Source organism: Podarcis gaigeae (genome assembly GCF_964106915.1).
Source record: "Podarcis gaigeae genome assembly, chromosome: 7".
Classification (NCBI taxonomy): Eukaryota; Metazoa; Chordata; class Lepidosauria; order Squamata; family Lacertidae; genus Podarcis; species Podarcis gaigeae.
Genome location: NC_139683.1, coordinates 80,456,143 through 80,478,248, shown reverse-complemented (window position 1 = coordinate 80,478,248; position 22,106 = coordinate 80,456,143). Strand labels below are relative to the sequence as shown.

The window sequence follows — 22,106 nt, the reverse complement described above, 5'->3', positions numbered from 1 at the left end:
TACATAATTTGGGTTCCAAGTATAGTACCTTGATGGTGGCTCAACTAGTACATAGGACAAAAAAATTAGGAACATTATCACTGGGGAGAAAAATAGCCATGTTGCCTTCCAATAGCCTTTTAGTGGTCTTCCTATCATATCTTTCACATCTGCACTGAATCTGTTAATGAAATGGATATATTTAATGAGTGATCTGTGGACAATTCACTTGCATGCAACCTTATTAAAAAATAAAGCCAGCTAAACTTCTGTTTCTCCTCTGACCGCATGCCTGCTCATCACTTGATGAATGCAGGAACAAGTAGAGCAGCTACATAAGCATCACTCAAAAGAGGGAAATGCAAACAGAAGAGGATTCAGGCTTGCGTAAAACGTTTATGTGCTAATTTAGAAATGATTTTTGTGACTGAAATAGAAATGTATTACATGTCTCCACCAGCTAGCCTGTTCTGTCTCCTTTCCACGCTTTAACTGCTGGTGGGAAACTTTGAAGCCTCTGCTCTCCCTGCCTAGAGTTCTTAATCTTTTAAACCACAGGGATTTTGAAATCAAGGATTGCCTCAAATAGAGATCTATCCTCTCTGACAGCTGCTTGGGCTGTTAAGAAGGCCATATGCACCCTCCAAAATCAAATGATCTTTTACACAAATGAATTAAACACAACAGATAGGAAACCTTTATCCTATTGCTAATTTTGGGGTGTATACCCCCAAATTATGCATAAGGCTGCAAACCTTAGCTGGGATCATATTCCCACTGTATGCAATGGAATTTATTTCTGAGCAAGGGTACATGGATTATACTTCAAATACAATAACCAGGTATCTCTTGCTGCACCTAGGCCAGTAAGAGACCTGGCAGACACCCTCACTTTTGACTTTCCTGCCTCTCTTAAAGATCAGGCCTTCATTGCTTTTTAATGTTTTGATTAGCCAGCCACTTCCATAATTATTGGTACTGCTTGTAATTGTATTTTATGTTGTGCATCACCCCAGTGTTTTATTTGGCAGTACAAAAATAAATAGACTAAATAAAGGTTTGTTGCTTAGAATGTTGTTTTCACAGGATAAAGGAGGGAAATGGAAGTGTCACACCTCACCAGCTTATCAGTGGGCTTAGTTCTCATGATCCCTATGATGAGGGGTGCTGGTAAATCTGGGTCCTGGGCCATTCCACTTTAAATAGCAATGGCTGTTGGCGACTGTACCTCTTCAGACTGAATGCCCCTCATATTAAACATAACGGCTCCCCCCATGGATGAGTATTCAGTTTTGAAACACAACTCAATAAAGCAGTCTGAAGCAGTCCAGATTAGACACCAGTTTACCTTGTAAACCCTCTTCAAGCATTAGAGTTAGTTTCCATGTAAGTGGGAGAGCAGGCCGGGGGGGGGGGGGCAGGGGAGACACTCCATCACTAAAAAATCCTGATTTGCATTACAAGATGTAGGTGGATTAGGCCAATTTTGCCTAATCTGCAGTTAAGTTTCACTGGGTTATGCTGAGTCAGTAGTTCTGTTGAACCACCTAGTTTCTCCATAGTGTGTTCATTTCTTAATAGAAATGCTTACTTATGAATAGAGCCTCACATGTTCATCTGCCTTAAGTTGCTTGTGCACCTAAGGGCTTATCCAGATAAATATGCGAAGAAACATAACCATACCTTTTTATTCCATAAATAAATACAACACCGATCACTTCAAAGAAAGTGATGACGAGCAAAGGCAATGTCCCCGCATAGGCATCAAACATCTCAAGCCAGTAGTTTCCTGATCTCAGAGCAAAAAGCAGGCCCAGCAGAAAAGCAGAAAGGCATATTAAACCTACAGACAACAACATTCATTAGTCAAATTAACACAAATGAAATAAAAGAAAACCTAACCATTGGTGTTTGCATGTGCGTTTATAATCAATCCCAACATGTCTGTACCGTTCTTGCCAAACACCCAAGTTTTGCCACTCACCTATCCTTAATGGTTAATGAGTGCAATGTGGCATCATTAAGACTGTACAGTTTCTGCTCACCAGATTATTGTTATTGTTGTTATTACTGTTTATTAATTTATACAGTGCCCTTCGGAGATATCAGGGCAGTTCACAAGATAAAAATACAGGATAAAAGCACAAAATAAATAGAACAAAAATGAAACAATCACCCCCACTCCCACAAACACATTTAAAAGGCCATAGAATTAGCCCAAGATCTGGCTGAAGAGGAACTTTTTTTGCCTGGCTCCTAAAGATGTATAATGAAGAGGGCAGCCAAACCTCCCTGGGGAGGTTAATGAAACTGGAAAGAACGTATCTTGAAACAACAGCAGCAACTATAAGAAATGAGCCAGGATATTCCCCCATCGAAATACTGTCTTGCCACGAACCCTATCTCAGCCCCAACCTGCAATACAGAGATAATGTTAAGCTGTTGTTGTTTTTGATTGCTGAAATAATGTAGGTGAAGCACTTTGAACCGAGTAAAGCACTGTATCACTCTGGAGCATTGTCATCAGCAAAGAAAAGGATTTGAGGAAGATGCCTTACCACATATAGCCTCCTTGTATATGTATCTAGACACAGTGTGAGATTCTGTGAAAAGCGTCAAGATACTTTGAATGAGTCCAAAAATGGAAGATATACCAAGACTGAACAGCATAAGAAAATACATTATCGCCCAAGTGTTGGATCCAGGCATCTTAAGCATGATTTCAGTGAACACAATAAAGGCCAAGCCGGTTCCAGAAACACTCTGCAAAATTCACAAATAATGGTAAAAACTGTCAGATTGATTTCTGAGTGTCATTTATTCTAATGCAGAGGCAAAATGTTGCATTACTCAACATTTAGCAATCATCTGGAATAACATACAGCCATTACCAATTACAAGTTCATATTTGGGTGGGTGGGTGGGTGGGTGAAACAAAAAACCCTTTTGACGTTGACCTTTGGCACCTGAGATGTGCATTTTTAGGACTCACCATAAAGGTAAAAGTAAAGGGACCCCTGACCATTAGGTCCAGTCGTTGCCGACTCTGGGGTTGTGGCGCTCATCTCGCTTTATTGGCCGAGAGAGCCGGCGTACAGCTTCCGGGTCATGTGGCCAGCAGGACTAAGCCACTTCTGGTGAACCAGAGCAGCGCAGTGGTATTAAGTTGCCGTAATCTGTTTTTAGTGTTGCATTTTAAATTGTTGTCACTTGCCCTGGGATCTAAGGGTGAAGGAATGGTAATAAAATAATAAAAAAAAGCAGCCACCTAAGCTCACACGTTGCTTTCTGTAGTTCTTTTCATGCTCATATGTGCAGACACAGGTATGGTTTCTGTGTGTCTCTGCAGAATTATAAAAGGAAACTTCTCAAGCTGGACTAGAGTTTTGGTGGGTACCCTGAGCCCCATCTTCTGTGTGTAAGTATTTGTGGCTAAAAAAAGTGGCCATGGAACACCCCAGTAACAGTAGTTGTAGGGGGGAAGGTAGATTGTGTTTCTTCGGAGATAACCAGGCAAACAACTTGTGGTCTCTGTGCACTCATACATATGGGCAGAGTAACAAGCTTGTTTACCAGAGATAGAGCAGCGTGTATGAAGCCAAAGAGCTAAACATAGCTCTTCTGAAAGAATTTCCTGCCTGGGCCATCACATCAACGGTAGCTGAAGAGCCAGGGCTGTGACCACCTTGCAGCATGGCAGAGGTCCAGCAGAGAAACTACAGAAAAATGCAGTGGAAGCTGCAGAAACCTTCATGGAATGTGACCAGAGAAGGAAGCTCCATTCATTCATAACAAAGCTGTTGACACACAGTCAGTGTTGTCTGTCATCGCTTCCTCTCAGGTGAGGTTGCATTGCTCACCTGGCTTCCCAAAATACCACATGCCGATGTGAAGGAGAGGAGCAAGGCGGCAGGGAGGTTGGCATGGTGCACATGCTGCAACAGGAGCAGTAGGTTGGCTCTGCCGCAGCAGCCACCCTCGCCTTCTCCTCCTCCATAAGCAACGACAATGTGCACTGTTGGGAAGCTGGGAGAGCAACCTAGCCCCACTTCTGCCACCCTACTGGTCCCTACTCAATGCACTACCTGTCATGGCAAAAACCGCAAAATAGGTGCCTTGGCAGAAAAAGAGCATATGAATGCCATCAGGAACTTATGCCGTTTCTGTGGCAACAGCCCCAGCAAGTGGCGTTGTTTTGGCGACTACAAAATCAGTGCATACTGTACTTTTACAACTGGATCATTTTGTAATGGAGTACGATACCTGATCAAGGAAATATTGGAGATCACAATTTGCCAGGTTGAGAGATGCCAGTTTATTGATATCTGTTCCATTCAAATAACTGAGCCAAAATGCGCTGCTGTCTACAGTGATGTTGTCTTTCCTGAATGCCTTGGAGATGTATTTAACATTTCTGTCAGTAAAGTCAGGAATGGTATGAATTATTTGCATTGCCACAGTCCTTAAGAAAAACAGCAGCAATTTGCTTCAAACAGGGGCAGGCCAGGGCCAAACGGGTTTATGCACAACCACTGACATGCGCCGGGACTAGGAACGCAACCCCCATACAAACAGGAAGTTGCCTGTATACCTGAATTAATGATTATGCACATGGGACATGCAGGATTGTATACTTTGTGTTCTATGCTACAATCTTATTTTAATTCTGCCCTCTGGGGTCCCCTAAACTGGTTTAAAGGGGGCGGGGGAGAAATGACACTAAATTTTAGACAATGAAAAACAAAAATTGTGAACTTGGACCAACACCTTAAATTGGTTCCTAACTGTGAAACTTGAATGGCTCACCTTTCCAAGCATTCTTTATAGGCCATTGTTGCTTTGAACCCCAGAATCGAAAAAACTGGGATTGACGCAAACAAAGAAGTCAAAGAGTTTATTCCTGCTATCATGACAGCATCCAGTTCACAGTCATTACTAGGAAAAACAAGTACATAACAACCTGATTAAATGTTTCAAAGACCAGCACCAAGTCTGTAACTTCTAATGTTATACATTTATTATTTTATTTGAAGTACTTGTAATCTACTCTTCACTGAATATTTTCAATCCCAGAACAGTAAAAAATAGCAATAGTAGACAGATGGCATGATGCTGTTTTATGCTCACAGGAACTTTATGGAGTAAAGCTATACTGAGAACATGCAGCCGCCTCAGTCACTTGCCTTCTGATCAAAAATAAAAACTCTCAAGTCAGGGCTCTGCAGCTGACTTCAGTGGGACTCATTAATCATAAATCTGCTCCACTTCCCAGCATGGCCGCGTGGCCACCCACTCCCCACCGGGGGCAGGGGACTTTGTCCCCCGTTGCCTGGAGGATCCCGGCCATGTCAGAGCCCGGCCAGCCATCCACCCCCACCCCCCCGTGGCCAGAGGGCATGGCCGGGGCCATTTAAACGGAGGAGCGAGCCAGAGGACTTCCTCTTTGGCTTGCTTCCTCAATCACCCGCCCTCCCTCCCTATTTTGCAGGTTAGGCTATGGCCTTGCTATTGACTTCAGTTGGTCGCCTTGGTTGTCCGAGGGGCCTGGTGGGAATTTTTCCACTTGGCAAATTGGCACTGGTCACTTGGTTTTCGCCTACCTCGTAGCAATCGTCACTACTTAGTTAGGGTTGCGGTTAGGCATTGTTTGACCTTGTGTGGGGGAGGGGATCACCTGACCCTCCATGCTTAAGGGTATTCCATTAAGGGAACCCGGGGGTGTTGATCTAGTCTGAAGCCCGGCTAGGGGGCTAAGGCCTTGACATGACCCCAACAGGAACACCAGGGTGAGCTTGAGTTGGTTCGCATCGACAGGGCTCCCCCTACCGGTGGCTTACCCTTACTGGACTTCCTGCACAATGGGAAGGAGTCAGATATAGTCAGGTCCAATCAATGCCTATGCCAATACCTCTCACATTCTGTAATTTCAATAAAGTTGTGGCCAAAATTTGCCCAATAACATAAACCTAATATCCGTATCCTTGTGTGAGTTATTTGCAATGAGGGGGTGGCTGCGGGGTCTCAAGTCAGGGCTCTGCAGCTGACTTCAGTGGGACTCATTCATCATAAAGTATTGCATTTCAAACTTAGCTGAACTTTTCCCACTTCCACATTCACTCCCATCCTTCCTGCAGATGATGTGAAGATCTTCACAGGCAGACATGCGTATGCAACCTGCCACTGTTTGTGTGCAGAAAGAACAATAAAGGGTATCTTTGGGACTCACACAGGGAAACATCAAGAGAACAGAGCCAACCGCTTTTCCTGGGCTCCAGTGTGGGCTGAATGAGAATTGAGTCTTGTCTCCAGAGATCACTGAGGCGCTATCTCATAGAAGTCAATTTGACTGCGTCAAACAGCTCCTCTCCACATTGCGAGTGAAAGCTAACAAAACTGCAAGATTATACCTACTTTGATGGGTTGTAGCTTGAATATGCTATGAGTCCCCCAAATCCTAAAGAAAGAGAGGAAAAGATCTGGGTGGCTGCATCAAGCCAGGCACGTGGATTGTTGATCTTCTTGAGCTGTGAGAGAGACAGAGAGAGTTCAGGGCTAAACACATTATTAGTCTCATAATTCCTGTGTATATTTCACTGATACAGGCCTTCCTGGCAAGCAGTGGAAAATTAGTGTGTTTTCTGAATTCAACAAATTCAGAACAGAACAATGCATTATACTGGCAAACAAGTGTTTCACAAACTGCCTGCTGGGGGCTTGCTGGAGGGGGAGAATCAGTGTGTAGGAGAGAGCGCTTAACTCTTTCCATGTTTGGCGATAGTCCCTTACAAATGCTCACTAGAGTGCTTTTACCTTCACTTGCACATCTTCCAGTCTTGGACCCTGCCAGACAAAGAAACAAAAAGCAGCCCAGGGGAGCATTTGTAGGGAAGAATTGGTGGGCATAGGGAGGAGTAATGACCTGCCCACTGGCTTCCTCAAATACAGAACTGGGACACCCCATGCTTGCACAATTAAGTGTAGTTCTGCCTTGTCTGTCAAAAAATAAGATTTGACCCAGGGTTGCCTATATTCATGAATTTTAGAAAAGGGCACTTTTTACACAAGTTTCTGTTCTTCATAGATTCCAGAGGGAATTAACAAAGTACAATTGCCAGAATATGTGTGGATCCCAACTAGTATTAAGTGGTAAACAAAGAAGCAGCATGGAGGAAAGTTCAAAGTTCAAAGCCACCTCTAAAAGACCAAGTCAGACTTTCTGTACATCATCTGGAACACCAAGGATCAATTGAATAAATACTTGCATTAGGAGTCATGAAGTACACTAATCCGTGAAAGGCTCCTGGGAGAGTCAGTCCATAAATTAGGAATAATGTTAGAATTAGGTAAGGAAATGTAGTTGTAACATATATTGCCTAAGAGGATGAACAAAGCAGAGAAGAAAAAAGTGAGTGTCAGGAACAGGTGAAGGCAACACCATGAAATATATGAGCACTTAAGATAGATTATATTCTATTTTCTGTCCGGACTGTACCATTTCTGACTGTAGGCAGGTAATAAGATGATCAAATACATGCAAAAAACCCTCCTGCATATGGATTCTAACCTAGCTTCCTCCCAGATGCATTAGTTTTCAATGGGCAAGTGCCTTTTAAAAAATATGGTAGAACATTCATTCATGTGAGCTGCCTCCTATCTCACATGGTGCAGTCCAAAGATGGCTTTACCACCTCAGTAAGGACCAGGTCAGTGAAATACAGGCGTCTGGTAATAATCCCTGCTCACCTTTCCAGTCGATTCAATTCCTCGTACTGTACAAATGAACACAAGGAACCAGCAGGCTGCCAAACATAAAACCAGCCACCACTGAAGCGGACCACTGTTTGTAATATCCGTGCTTATGTTTAAACTGTACCTATACCAGAAATAATTGGTAGGTGTGCTTTTGTTACATTCTTCAATAAGTTCTGAAATACAGTAACAAGCACAGAAAGCATTATCAAAACAGATGGAATCGTAGAAGAGTTGGAAAGGATCCTGACGGTCAGGAATATGTAGTTGTCCCATTCTGCACCAATTGAGCGTGCAGATGGTATAAAGTTAAAGGGACCCCTGACCATTAGGTCCAGTTGTGGCCGACTCTGGGGTTGCAGCGCTCATCTTGCTTTATTGGCCGAGGGAGCCGGCGTACAGCTTCCGGATCATGTGGCGAGCATGACAAAGCCGCTTCTGGCAAACGAGAGCAGCGCACGGAAACGCCGTTTACCTTCCCGCCGAAGTGGTACCTATTTATCTACTTGCACTTTGATGTGCTTTTGAACTGCTAGGTTGGCAGGAGCAGGGACTGAGCAACCGGAGCTCACCCCATCGTGGCGATTTGAACCGCCGACCTTCTGATCAGCAAGTCCTAGGCTCTGTGGTTTAACCCACAGCGCCACTACATTTTAAAAACTCCATTCCATGTTTTGTTTTGTTTTTAAGGAAAATGTGAACCTACCATAAACCCCTCTCCTCTGGAGTTCTAGAATGAGGTATTGTTTAGTTTGGGGAATAGCCTCCTCTTGATTGACAAACAGGGTTTCCCAAAAGAATGACATCAAGAGGATATGCTTCACCTCAGCTCTTCCAGACCAAGCCTGGAACAAAACTCTCCAGCCCTACATATATTTGTGTTAGGGATGTGACCAGGCACAGCCCCAGGTGAATGAATATGTGCCTCATCCTCTTGAAGCTATTCCATGAAGGGGAAGGGGCAGGAATGGGGCCTTTCTTTGGGCATTAGTTCTCTCTGCACAGGAAGCTCTTGCTTTGGCATAACTAGTAGACTAGCCAGGAGTGGGGAACCTTTGGACCTCCAGCTGTCGCTGAACTACAACTCCCATCAGTCCTAGCAAGCATGGCCTATGGCCCAGGATCGTGGGAGCTGTAGTGCAGTAAGAGCTGGAGGGCGTGAAGATCCACCACACCTGCTTTAAGGTATTGGCCCCATCTACACAGCACTTTAAACCATTCTTAAACTAAGCTATGCCTTAAACGTAAACTTACTGCTGCTTCTTTCAGATGGGCAGGGTATAAATAAAAATATTATTATTATTCTACCTCTGCTGCATTACCAAGTGCTTCTCTCAGTTCATATCCAATTCCCTTTTGGTACAACTTACAAGTGCTGCTTTCTCTGTAATTCTGTCCTTTTGGAGCTGTAAGATTTGGGGTGTATGTTCACAGGATGCAACTGCAGACACATGTTCATGAGGACACAGCTTAACTAGGTGAGTCTTGCTCTGAAGAGCAGGGCTTGGGGGGGGGGGAGAAGTCAATTTAAAGTGCAGTGCATCTGGGTAGGAGGGGGAGCTAACCCCCCCTTCTCATCTGTGCTTTTTTATGCAAGAGAAGAGGAGAAGAATTGCATCCAAGCTTTGTACACATTACCATTTACTCTTGCTCTAGTGCGCTCCCAATGGTGGATTTTGAATCCAGAGACATACAACATTGCCAAAGATGTAGAGCTAGCCTGGAGATTTTTGATAAATCCTGCTATTGTGTGTGTTTTCCATCAAACCAGCTTCGACCCAAAAAGAATACACATTTGATGTGCAGTTCAGCTGAGGTGTGTAACAGCGTATGCACAGATGATAGCACCATGAACGGTAATTGGGAGGATTGCAAGCGGGAGGGAAAATGAAGCAAGTAATGCACATTGGGTACAAACATCCCCATCCCGTCTCTGGTGTGCACAAATGCAACCTGACACACAGACACAGCTGATAATGCGCGCATAGCCTACACAGAAAAATGGGCACCTGTAGGGCTTTGTGTCTAGACCTTGCTTATCTCAATCTGTGACTAGGGCCAAAACAGGCATGGCAGGAACACACCTGGGTCTGACAGTTGCTGACTGCGGCAGAGTTGGACAAACAATTTAATGCAGTGGTTGAAGGATACATAGAAAAGCAGATACTAATAACAAAAAGCAGCAAGAGACTTGGGAACTCACCTGGTTTGCTGGTATCTGTTGGGCAGGAACTCCAAGGTAACGGGTTTCGGAAAGAGTTTATAAAATACCACAAAATCCAGGCCAAAAGCATATTGTAATAGAGAACTACTAGGAAGCACACTATCACAGAAGAGTAACCTGTGGAATATACAAGCACACTCAGATTTGGCATGAACAAAGAAAATTGCTTTTTAACATACATATTGCAAGAGTCTCATTCACACAATGGAAAGATCAAATCCAATTACTACCTGAACTCTGGCAGTCTGGAAAACAATATTGCTCTGTGAATTAAACGTTGGTGCTAACAAACTAAGCAGTGGGGCGGGGGGGGGGGAGGCAATTCCCATTTTGCCTCAGGTGGTGAAATCACACAGGTTGCCCCTGAGTGGCTCTGTTTATCTTTCACACAGATAGGCGTGCAACTGCCTGAGTTTACTACTACTGTACTGGGATGCGGGTAGCTCTGTGGTCTAAACCACTGAGCCTCTTGGGCTTGCCGATCAGAAGGTCAGCGGTTCAAATCTCTAAGACGGGGTGAGCTCCCGTTGCTCTGTCCCTGCTCCTGCAAACATAGCAGTTCAAAAGCATGCCAGTGCAAGTAGATAAATAGTTATCACTGTGGTGAGAAGGTAAACGGCGTTTCTGTGCACTCTGGTTTCTGTCATAGTGTTCCGTTGCACCAGAAGCGGTTTAGTCCTGCTGGCCACATGACCCAGAAAGCTGTTTGAGGACAAACACTGGCTCCCTCAGCCTGAAAGCGAGATGAGCACTGCAACCCCATAGTCGCCTTTGACTGGACTTAACTTTCCAGCGGTCCTTTATCTCTTACCCTACTGCTAATGGGTTTGCTATTACAGTCTCATGGAGCCCATGCATTTCCAGGAAGGAGCAATGATTAGAAGATAGTATAGTCACAAGTAAAGGCAGTTGCAGAAACCTACCCAGTCCTCCCAGGTAAGGTGAGATGTGCCACCAGATTTCAATGCTGCCTTTTTTCATGCGTTGCCCTACAGCTAATTCAAGAAAAAATATAGGGGTGCCTTCCAACAGAAACGCGATGATGTATGGAATCAGGAATGCTCCTAGAAACACAATTTCCAAGCACAGTTAGCTCATAACAGTGGCATGGCGTGGGTTGGTGGCACCCAGTGCAGGCAAGCCCCTGACACTGATGGAGCACATCTCCAGCCAAGTGGGGCCTTGCTGTGCCAGCTGCCTGCAGGGGCATGTCTGGCCAGTCCAGGCCACACTGGGGATGCCCCTTGTCCCCTCCCTGTGCTCCATGGGCCTGGACTGCTTTGCATCCTTCACCAGTGTGGGGAAGCCAATGCCTGGGGGGGGGGGGTGCCTGGTTGTGTTCCCTCAGATTTCTACCCCTTGGCCCCACACATTATGCCACTGCTCATGCCCTCCTCCACCTCTAACTTTCTACTAGCATTATCTTTATACCAGCAGCATCTGTTAGGTAAGTATGTTGTACATAAAATAATTATTAAGTAAAGCAAAAAAGCTGTAACAGTTGATTGAGAGAGGATTTTTCTCCCCCATATGGTGATAAACTGGGGGTAAGAAAACCTGGGGGCGCTACCTTAACTGCTATGGCACCCAGTTTTGGCTCTTGAGAATTTTTCCATGAAGGGACAAGGGTTCTACGGCTAATGATCATTAACTTCCTCCATTGGGGAAGCTGTGATGCCGATATCAGATTCAAATCGGGGCTGCCCCCGCCCCCATGCAAACAATATGAGGGGCAGGGAGGTGTTGTGGAGTGAGCTAATCATGTCCTCCCGCTTAGGGTCTGTGCAAAAAGGCAATAATATACAACTAATTGTTAGAGGGTTTTTTGTGTGGTTTTTTTACTGTGGCATGCATTGAAACTGCATCTAATTGGTGGGGATTTACCTGCATAAATCAGACCTGCAGTGAGAGATGTAGAAGGTGAAAGTAATGAAAAAAATGCTGCTTCATTGATTGAGAGTTCCTTGCTGTTGTTTGTGCACTTACATTTTAGCTTGTTTTTTTTCATTTTTTTAAAAAAATCTGGAATGTAGGGTGGGGGGGGGAGAATCAACTTTGAGGGAAATCAGCTAGAGTCAACTCAGGTGTTCATATCTCCCTTGGTCTACGTTCTCAGGTGTAAATTATCTGCTTTCCTTGAGGAGAAGAGATTGGCAAAAAGTTACAACCAGGAATGATGCTGCAAAGGAAGTTGCTCTTGGACAAAGTAGCTCGTTTCTAATCTCTTCACTTTTCAACAAGGAAAAATACACATTTTAAAATCATTTATCAGAGTCAAAGTACAGAAACATTTAAAGAACTCTTTTTGTCACAGTTGCTTAGAAGCAAGACTATTTGTTTTTCATGTTTCTTGCCAATAGAATTTAAATAAAAATAAAAATCCATGTCCGTTTAGTCAGAGAAAGTAAATAACTCAGACACTAAATCCCTGCAGTGAAAGCAAATCAATCAGTAACAATAGATAACAATTCCAACAAGACTTATAGCTTGGGTTGTAGGTCATTCAGTAATACTATTAAGTTCTGCATGCAAATCAGAATTGCAGGAGGCAATGAAGTTAACAGAAAAATTAGGGACATATCTTTCCCAATTTCTCTGTCTTGTTGTTTTGCTCTGGGCACATAGCCATCTGTCAATGAGAAGGAAGAGCAGGATGTAAATGGCATTATTTTTTATTTTATTTAGCAATGAATTTCTCAAACCAAAAATAAAAAGGACCCCTCCCTTTTACAGAACTTGTGATAGTCTCCTTCTTCTAGCTGTCATCTGCCACAGATGAGGCCATGAGGTGGAGAGTCGAGACATTTAAGTACCTTTACAGCTGCCTCTGCAGAGCCATTTTAGGCCACCTTTGTTCCCACCTCTGGCTTTTTTTGCCATCTCACATAGAGCCCCTTAATCTCCCTTAATGGCTCACAACCCAGGCTAACACCTCACTGGGAGGCTAGCCTGGCTATTCCAAGAATTAAAAGCATTGATAAAATTTTAACAGTTGCTGGATCCAGAGATTAGAGGGGTGTGGCACACCCCAAACACATATTATTTTAGAACAAGAGGAGCTTGTCATAGTTTAGTCTGAACAATCATGCAATTAATCAATGAAAAGGTGGGTTTTCTCTTACCTCCTCCATAGGTTTGGCACAAGTATGGAAAACGCCACACATTTCCAAGACCCACAACAAATCCAGCACAGCTTAAAAGGTACTGGAATTTACTATCCCACTTGGGTCTTATGTACTCTTCATCACTGCCTTCAGATTCATCAGTTTCCATCTTTACTTTATACTCTTCAATGCCACCTTCAGGTTCATCAGTTGCAGGCTTTAATTGATACTCTTCAATGCCGCCTTCAGGTTCATCAGTTGCCATCTTTACTTTATACTCTTCCACGCCGCCTTCAAGTTCATCAGTTGACTTCTTTACCTTAGACTCTTCAACGCCGCCTTCAGCTTCATCAGTTGCCTTCTTTACCTTAGACTCTTCAACACCGCCTTCAGGTTCATCAGTTGCCTTCTTTACTTTATCCTCTTCAACACCGCCTTCAGGTTCATCAGTTGCCTTCTTTACTTTATCCTCTTCAACACCGCCTTCAGGTTCATCAATTTCCTTCTTTACTTTATCCTTTTCAGCGCCGCCTTCAGGTTCATCAGTTGCCTTCTTTACTTTATCCTCTTCAACGCCGCCTTCAGGTTCATCAGTTGCCTTCTTTACTTTATCCTCTTCAACGCCGCCTTCAGGTTCATCAGTTGCCTTCTTTACTTTATCCTCTTCAACGGCGCCTTCAGGTTCATCAGTTGCTTTCTTTACTTTATACTCTTCAATGCCCCCTTCAGGTTCATCAGTTGCCGTCTTTACTTTATCCTCTTCAATGCCGCCTTCAGGTTCATCAGTTGCCGTCTTTACTTTATCGTCTTCAACGCCGCCTTCAGGTTCATCAGTTGCCTTCTTTACTTTATCGTCTTCAACGCCGCCTTCAGGTTCATCAGTCGCCTTCTTTACTTTATCCTCTTCAACGCTGCCTTCAGGTTCATCAGTTGCTTTCTTTACTTTATCCTCTTCAACGCCGCCTTCAGGTTCATCAGTTGCCGTCTTTACTTTATCCTCTTCAACGCCGCCTTCAGGTTCATCAGTTGCCGTCTTTACTTTATCCTCTTCAACGCCGCCTTCAGGTTCATCAGTTGCCGTCTTTACTTTATCCTCTTCAACGCCGCCTTCAGGTTCATCAGTCGCCTTCTTTACTTTATCCTCTTCAACGCCGCCTTCAGGTTCATCAGTTGCTTTCTTTACTTTATGTTCTTCAATGCCGCCTTCAGGTTCATCAATTTCCTTCTTTACTTTATACTCTTCAACGCCACCTTCAGGTTCATCAGTTGCCATCTTTACTTTAAACTCTTCAACACTGCCGTTGGGTTTATCAGTTGCCATCTTTTTCCTTTCACCACATATTTCTCCAATATTAGAAGCAGCCAGGCAACTGAACCACCTCACTCACCAAGTAAGTAGCGGGGGGGCGGGGAGCAGCAGCAGAGGTATTCTGAACAATGGATGGAACTTCCATCTGCGACATCACACCAAAGAATGCAGATATAACAACCTAGCAACCCACAGCCACACAAATTACAGAGTTGAGATGAGGCACTGAAGTTAACAGAAAAATTCTTACCTCTTGGAAGCAGTGAAGATATAATGGAACCCTTTCCATCTAAACTCTAAATTGTATTATCTTTCCCAAAGTTTCCCCTAGCATAGGAAAAAGACCACACGTTTGGTAAGTTAAAAAATGGTTTACTTTCACACTTTTCAAAGGTCAGGTTCATGTGTTTCATAAAAGGTTGCTCAGGCAGTAATATTCATCTTAGTTACAAAGCTGTGAAAGGTCCTAAATTATTGGTAAAGGAACTCAAGAATGGATGCTGAGAGCCATGCAGTTGAGCTGGCACAACCAATTCAAACCTCTTCACATGCTGAGCTTCTCAAGTAAAGTGGAGAACAAAGGCTTGATTACTAGTTCCTTCCAAGGTGAGGGGAAGTAGATAGTTAAGCCTGTAAGGACAGCATACTCTACGGTATTAACCCCTTCATGCATTAATTATATTTAAGCATGTTGGTTATATGAAGTTTATTATCCCACAAACCCCTTCTCAAGAAAATATAACAATTGCATGCATAATAAATGAACTTCTGGGAGTACCATCAAAGGTTCTGAAAACTGTCTCTTGGTCAGAATGTCAGCTATCATTTCTTTGGTTTGACAATACCCCAATTCAAGTCCATCTTGTACCACATTATACACATAGTGGTATTTCACCCCACTATGAGATTGCAGTTTCTCCAAATCTGGGAGAGTTGTGTACAGCTATAAACGAAATGAAAAACAACAAAGCCAGTGGACCTGATGGGATACCTGCTAAAGTCTTCAAAGTGGGTGGAATTGACCTTACACAACAACTTCATAAGCTCCTCGGAAAAATCTGGGAGAAAGAGGAGATCCCAGTATACTTTAGCAATGCCAAAATTATCAGTCTCTTTTAAAAAGGTGAGAGAACAGATTGCGGAAACTATCAAAGGCATCTCTCTATTAGCTGTGGCTGGAAAAATGCAGAGAGCAAAACCAACCCCTGTGTATGGTATTTATTGACCTGACTAAGGCCTTTGACACTGTAAACTGTAACACCCTGTGGACTGTCCTTCTGAAAATTGGCTGCTCAGATAAATTTGTGAACATTTGGCTCCTCTATGATATGACAGCAACAATCGCAGGTAACAAGGGCTCTCAAAGTGAACCATTCACAGTGGGGTCAGGTGTTAAACAGGGAGGTGTTATTGTCCCAACTCTATTCATTATTTTCATTGTCGTGATCCTACACTTCATTGAAAGGAAACTCCACACCAGAGTAGAAATCATATATCAAACAGATGGAAAGCTCTTTAATCTGAGCAGGCTGAAAGCAAAGAGTAAGGTTACCACAACTTCCATCATAGAGCTTCAGTATGCTGATGACAACTTAGCGTGTGCACGCTCAGAGGATGACCTCCAAACCGTCCTAAATATCTTTGCAGAAGCTTATGAAAAGCTTGGCCTATCACTCAACATCCCAAAAACCAAAGTGTTGCACCAAGAAGCAAAAAACAACCCCTCTGTAGCACCACAAATCCAACTCAATGGTGTAACATTGGAAAAGGTTGATCACTTCTCCTACCTGGGCAGTTATCTTTCCACAAGGGCTGACATTGATGCTGAAATCCAGCATCACCTGAGCTCTGCGAGTGCAGCTTTCTCCCGATTGAAGTGCAGAGTCTTTGAGGACAGGGACATTCACAGGGAAACCAAAGTGCTTGTTTACAAAGCTATTGTACTACCAACCTTACTGTATGCTTGTAAAACATGGACCACCTATAAATGCCATCTCCAACTCCTCAAAAGATTCCATCAACAGTGTCTCCGAAAATATTTACGCATTACCTAGGAAGACAGGCGAACTACTGCCAGTGTACTGGAAGAAGCAAAGATCACCAGTGTCGAAGCAATGATTCTACAACATCAACTTCACTGGACGGGTCATGTTGTGTGGATGCCTGATGATCGCCTTCCAAAGCAACTACTCTATTCTGAACTTAAAAATGGAAAGTGTAATGGTGGTGGTCAACAAAAGAGGTTTAAAGACTCTATCAAGGCAAATGTAGTAAAAAAACTGACAACTGGGAAACCCTGGCCTGTGAGCACTCCAATTGGAGAACAACCATCACCAAACGTGTCATGGGCTTTGAAAATCCTCAAACTCAGGACGAAAGCAGGAAACATGCTAAGGGAAAGGCACACTTGGCAAATCCACACCATGATCAACTCCCGCCCAGAAACCTATGTCCCTACTGTGGAAGGACGTATGGATCCAGAATTGACCTCCACAGTCACTTACGGACTCACTGTTAAAACCGTGTTTATGGAGAACAATCTTACACAGCTACGACTGATCACCAAAGAAGGAAAAAAGAAGAAGCCTTAACAGAGATTGTGATCAATCATTTAATTTCAATTAGTAAGCAATTTAGAGCAGTTAATTCATTTTCCCTGAGGGGAAAACCAATTTTCTTCATCTGCCCAAACAAGATATTCAGCAAATAGTCCTTGTAGGTAAGGTTGCAACTGTGGATTGGGCAATCAAAGGCATGCTGAGCACAGCATGAGTGAAGAGAGACCCATAAAATAACTTGGGGTGTGTTTCTTTGAACATGTGTACTTACATATTTGGGATCTCAGACAATGTATGGTTATTCTCTCACTTTCACCACAAAGTAAAAAAAGAAGATAACCAACATGATAAGAAAACCCTGTCAGGTGGCTGCCTTGGGTTTGGCTTGCCCCTCAGTATGCAAAGAAGTTTTTGCCACAAGCAAAGTGCGGTAATGCTAATGAATCACATTTAAGTTATACCTGTGTTCAAAATTACTGTTTGGAATAAATAGCACCTAGTATTTATAAAGTATACTAGTATTTATAGTATTTCCAAAGAATAGCAAGGAGAGACAAGAAGACCTTCTTAAACGAGCAATGCAAAGAAATAGAGGAAAGCAATAGAATGGGAAGAACCAGAGATCTGTTCAAGAAAATTGGAGATATGAAAGGAACATTTCGTACAAAGATTTCCATAACAAAGGACAACAGTGGAAACGACCTAACAGAAGCAGAAGACATCAAGAAGAGGTGGCAAGAATACACAGAGGAATTATACCAGAAAGAAATGGATGTCTCGTATACCCCAGGTAGTGTGGTTGCTGACCTTGAGCCAGACATCCTGGAAAGTGAAGTCAAATGGGCCTTAGAAAGCACTGCAAATAACAAGGCCAGTGGAAGTGATGGTATTCCAGCTGAACTATTTAAAATTTTAAAAGATGATGCTGTTAAGGTGCTACACTCAATATGCCAGCAAGTTTGGAAAACTCAGCAGTGGCCAGAAGATTGGAGAAGATCAGTCTACATCCCAATCCCAAAGAAGGGCAGTGCCAAAGAATGCTCCAACTACCGCACAATTGCACTCATTTCACACGCTAGCAAGGTTATGCTTAAAATTCTACAAGGAAGGCTCAAGCAGTATGTGGACCGAGAACTCCCAGAAGTGCAAGCTGGATTTAGAAGAGGCAGAGGAACCAGAGACCAAATTGCAAACATGCGCTGGATTATGGAGAAAGCTAGAGAGTTCCAGAAAGACATCTACTTCTGCTTCATTGACTATGCAAAAGCCTTTGACTGTGTCGACCACGGCAAACTATGGCAAGTTCTTAAAGAAATGGGAGTGCCAGATCACCTCATCTGTCTCCTGAGAAATCTCTATGTGGGACAAGAAGCTACAGTTAGAACTGGATATGGAACAACTGATTGGTTCAAAATTGGGAAAGGAGTACAACAAGGCTGTATTTTGTCTCCCTGCTTATTTAACTTATATGCAGAATTCATCATGCGAAAGGCTGGGCTGGATGAATCCCTAGCCGGAATTAAGATTGCCGGAAGAAATATCAACAACCTCAGATATGCAGATGACACAACCTTGATGGCAGAAAGTGAGGAGGAATTAAAGAACCTTTTAATGAGGGTGAAAGAGGAGAGCGCAAAATATGGTCTGAAGCTCAACATCAAAAAAACGAAGATCATGGCCACTGGTCCCATCACCTCCTGGCAAATAGAAGGGGAAGAAATGGAGGTAGTGAGAGATTTTACTTTCTTGGGCTCAATGATCACTGCAGATGGTGACAGCAGCCACGAAATTAAAAGACGCCTGCTTCTTGGGAGAAGGGCAATGACAGGCCTAGACAGCATCTTGAGAAGTAGAGACATCACCTTGCCAACAAAGGTTCGTATAGTTAAAGCTATGGTTTTCCCAGTAGTGATGTATGGAAGTGAGAGCTGGACCATAAAGAAGGCTGATCGCCGAAGAATTGATGCTTTTGAATTATGGTGCTGGAGGAGACTCTTGAGAGTCCCATGGACTGCAAGAAGATCAAACCTCTCCATACTGAAGGAAATCAACCCTGAGTGCTCACTGGAAGGACAGATTGTGAAGCTGAGGCTCCAGTACTTTGGCCACCTCATGAGAAGAGAAGACTCCCTGGAGAAGACCCTGATGCTGGGAAAGATGGAGGGCACAAGGAGAAGGGGACGGCAGAGGACGAGATGGTTGGATAGTGTTTTCGAGGTTACCAGCATGAGTTTGACCAAACTGCGGGAGGCAGTGGAGGACAGAGGTGCCTGGCGTTCTCTGGTCCATGGGGTCACGAAGAGTCGGACACGACTAAACGACTAAACAACAACAACAACAACAAGTATTTATAAAGAACTTGTCAGAGCTGCAAAGCATTTTGTATGCATTATATCTGTAATCCTTAAAACAGTCCAGTAAGGTGGGCTTATAAATCATTTAGAGATTTTATTACAATCAAGCAGTATATAATTTTTGTTAAACAAATAAAATTGTTTCCCTTGTACTTTCGAGGGGCATAGTTCTTGCAATAAAAGCTAATCTGTTATACATATTTGAGATTCTCAAGCGCATTGAAGTATTTTTAAATAGCCATATAATTCCTTTTTATATATATTAGAGATGGGCAAGTTTATGGTCAAACTACGAAACTTTCTCCCCCAGGAGGCAGTGATGGTCTCCAACTTGGTTGGCTTAAAAGGGGATTAGACAAATTCATGGGGGAGGAGATGGGTACTAGCCATTATGACTATTGCTCTACCTCCACTGTGGGAGGCAGCACTGCTTCCAAAAACAGGAAACCACAGGGGGGGTGCTTCAAGCAGCTAGGAAACCTGCTCCCCATCACATGAAGTTTCAAAATGTCCTTGGGAGTGCAGGGATGGGGTGTGCCAATGTGCCATGCAGCCCAGAGGCATTGCATTGGCAAAAAATGGCCACCCTCGTTTTAAAAGACAGCCTGTGGACCACCCAATAACCCTGTTTGGAATGATTTGTCTATTGGAGCAGCAATTGGTTGATTTTAGTATTCATCTTTTTAGGTGAAATATGGTTGTTCCGGCAAATTCCAGAAGTTTCTGTACAGCTCCTGAAGGAAGTAACAGAACCACCACTATATGAAGATTTCAAAGCCATTCTGGATTGATACATGCGGTCCTATTGTAGGTAAACTGATTTATTTTTCCTTTAAAAAAGAAAAAGGAATAAATAGCTAAGTCAACCTCCTGTATCCCAAAGCAGGAAAAATGTAATAATTTCGTGCCTGAAAGTACGCTTAGTGTCATGAATACATAAGCTCAAAGCGACGTTTTTGAAGTATTTTATCAGCAAAGTAAATAATGGGATATGCTCCATTTTTAGTTCTATTTTTTACTGCATAAAAAATTCACCTAACCTGAAATTGTCAGGGGAAATATATTTGTCTGTAATCCAACAATGGTGAGATGCCTATTCTGGTATCTTGCCTAAAAAGTGATCTATGGCTGCAAGTTTCTGTGTTCCGTTCACTAAGCCTTGTAAACTGCTTTTAAAAATGTGACTTCTGTTTTAAAAACTCAGTAGCACATTATTTTGTAATTGTGGCTGCCAGAACCATGTGGTTTTCCTTAAACCTTGCTGAGAAATCAAGACTATTATTGTACTGCACATGGCCTTTCAGCCAAAACAGTTGTTGTATCTTTCTTGGTAATAGCCCATTTACTTGGTAAGACTCAGATCTCCAATTTAGAAAATACAACTTGTGACTTAATGGATTGGGTCTTCTAAATTCCAGTTATTATTTATATATCTCAATCTGTCATAAGGGTAGTGCCTGAAAAGATCCTTACTGTGGAATTACCATGTTCTGTCTACTTATGTTTTGGAGGGTGTCCACTTATAATGTCATCATTTTGTAATCAGCCCCTAGCAGTTTTCCCCTTTCTAAATCTCATGCACTGAATGGCCTTAGGCAAAGCACTGTCTTTCAGTTTCAGCCCCCACACCTGCAATGTAGGTATAAGAATGTGGACCTGCCTTATATGGTTGGCATAGTAAGACTTACTAGATAATTTATGTGTTATGCATTATGAACATTTATAAATGTTATATATAAAGATGCATTTATTTAGAAAATGGTTTTATGTAGAAATCCCTACATTCTTACTCAGTGAATACCTTAAATTTGAGGATACATGTGTGGGTTTTTTTATTGGTCAAGATAGGATGGGGGAAACAAGGGTGACCAGATCGCTGAAACAAAAGTTAAGATCAGGTGCTACCAGTGCTGGTGTCTGGATGTATTATTTGTAGCAGTTTCTTTTTCAACACAATTCTCCAAAGTTGATAAATGGCTCCCAAAGGGATCATCAAGGATGGTACAGTTTCAAGCATCTCAGAGATGACGACAGCCCAGGGGGGATACTTTTTCGACTCTTTTGCAGGAAAATGTACCTTTGGGAGAAACAAATATATTGCATGAAAGCCACACCGAACAGCATAATCTTCTATGTGTTTACAGAGAAGTAAATCCCATCAGGTTAAATGGGGATTGCTCCCAGGTAAGTGAGGACAGGAATTACAGCTTGTTAATACTTCAAAATGGGAGGTAAGGAAAGGTTGGCATTATTCCAAAAGGGAAAGGGAAGGCTCCTGAGTTGCATGCAGTGTATAGGCTAAGACTATGGCTTCATCAGCACAAGGATGTCTCCTCACATGATGGGATGTTCTCTTCTCCACTGGTGCACCTCTTAAATACCTTCTAGGGATTTCCCAAACCCTCTGGAGCAGGCATCTCCAAACTCGGCCCTCCAGCTGTTTTTGGACTACAACTCCCATCATTCCCAGCTAACAGGACCAGTGGTCAGGGATGATGGGAATTGTGGTCCCAAAACAATTGGAGGGCCGAGTTTGGGGGTGCCTGCTCTGGAGCAAATTTTGGGATGCCATGGGAGGAGGAGAGGGGAAGAAAGTCCCATTGTGCTAGTGGCGTGTTGTGTCTAACAAAAAACACTGTTTTTATGAACGCTCACTCCTGTCACACGAAATGGTAAAATCTCTCTGTTTTTTATGTAGACTGGGACTTGATAGCAAACAGTTATGATCAAGGCTTATCATCTGAAAACTCATGAAGCTGAACCGATCTGGGACTGATCAGTGTCTGTATGGTTGGCTAGCTAGGAACCACATGGCATCCATCTGTCTTG

General features: G+C 43.1%; 3 protein-coding genes and 2 long non-coding RNA genes across 6 annotated transcripts in view; 2 read left to right on the top strand and 3 right to left on the bottom strand.

The window, feature by feature from the left end:
* Window positions 1-22,106, bottom strand: part of LOC310849468 (sodium-dependent neutral amino acid transporter B(0)AT3-like) — a 61,061-nt gene that overhangs the window by 23,326 nt on the left and 15,629 nt on the right. The gene's annotated exons all lie outside the window — the stretch shown is intronic.
* LOC310849460 (sodium-dependent neutral amino acid transporter B(0)AT3-like) overlaps window positions 1-22,106 on the bottom strand; it is a 39,940-nt gene that overhangs the window by 2,235 nt on the left and 15,599 nt on the right. Inside the window, exons 2-12 of the mRNA XM_083749681.1 lie at window positions 13,075-14,381; window positions 10,876-11,016; window positions 9,932-10,069; window positions 7,723-7,904; window positions 7,242-7,352; window positions 6,391-6,503; window positions 4,786-4,914; window positions 4,243-4,393; window positions 2,538-2,742; window positions 1,663-1,822; window positions 4-160 (exon numbers count right to left, since the gene is read on the bottom strand). Coding sequence (XP_083605807.1) covers window positions 4-160; window positions 1,663-1,822; window positions 2,538-2,742; window positions 4,243-4,393; window positions 4,786-4,914; window positions 6,391-6,503; window positions 7,242-7,352; window positions 7,723-7,904; window positions 9,932-10,069; window positions 10,876-11,016; window positions 13,075-14,377 — 2,790 coding nt within the window. The 5' untranslated portion in view covers window positions 14,378-14,381. The remainder of the gene's footprint in view (window positions 1-3; window positions 161-1,662; window positions 1,823-2,537; window positions 2,743-4,242; window positions 4,394-4,785; window positions 4,915-6,390; window positions 6,504-7,241; window positions 7,353-7,722; window positions 7,905-9,931; window positions 10,070-10,875; window positions 11,017-13,074; window positions 14,382-22,106) is intronic.
* LOC310849491 overlaps window positions 159-22,106 on the top strand; it is a 23,584-nt gene continuing 1,636 nt past the window's right edge. Inside the window, exon 1 of the long non-coding RNA XR_014566925.1 lies at window positions 159-994. This is a non-coding gene — a long non-coding RNA (uncharacterized lncRNA). The remainder of the gene's footprint in view (window positions 995-22,106) is intronic.
* On the top strand, window positions 14,388-21,961 carry LOC310849487. The gene is made up of 3 exons (XR_014566921.1): window positions 14,388-14,720; window positions 19,965-20,088; window positions 21,345-21,961. It is a non-coding gene; the product is annotated as an uncharacterized lncRNA (long non-coding RNA).
* Window positions 21,007-22,106, bottom strand: part of LOC310849469 (sodium-dependent neutral amino acid transporter B(0)AT3-like) — a 16,662-nt gene continuing 15,562 nt past the window's right edge. For both annotated transcript variants that reach the window (XM_083749701.1, XM_083749702.1), the window contains one exon: window positions 21,007-21,354. In XM_083749701.1, the coding sequence (XP_083605827.1) occupies window positions 21,172-21,354 (183 nt within the window). In that variant the 3' untranslated portion in view covers window positions 21,007-21,171. The remainder of the gene's footprint in view (window positions 21,355-22,106) is intronic.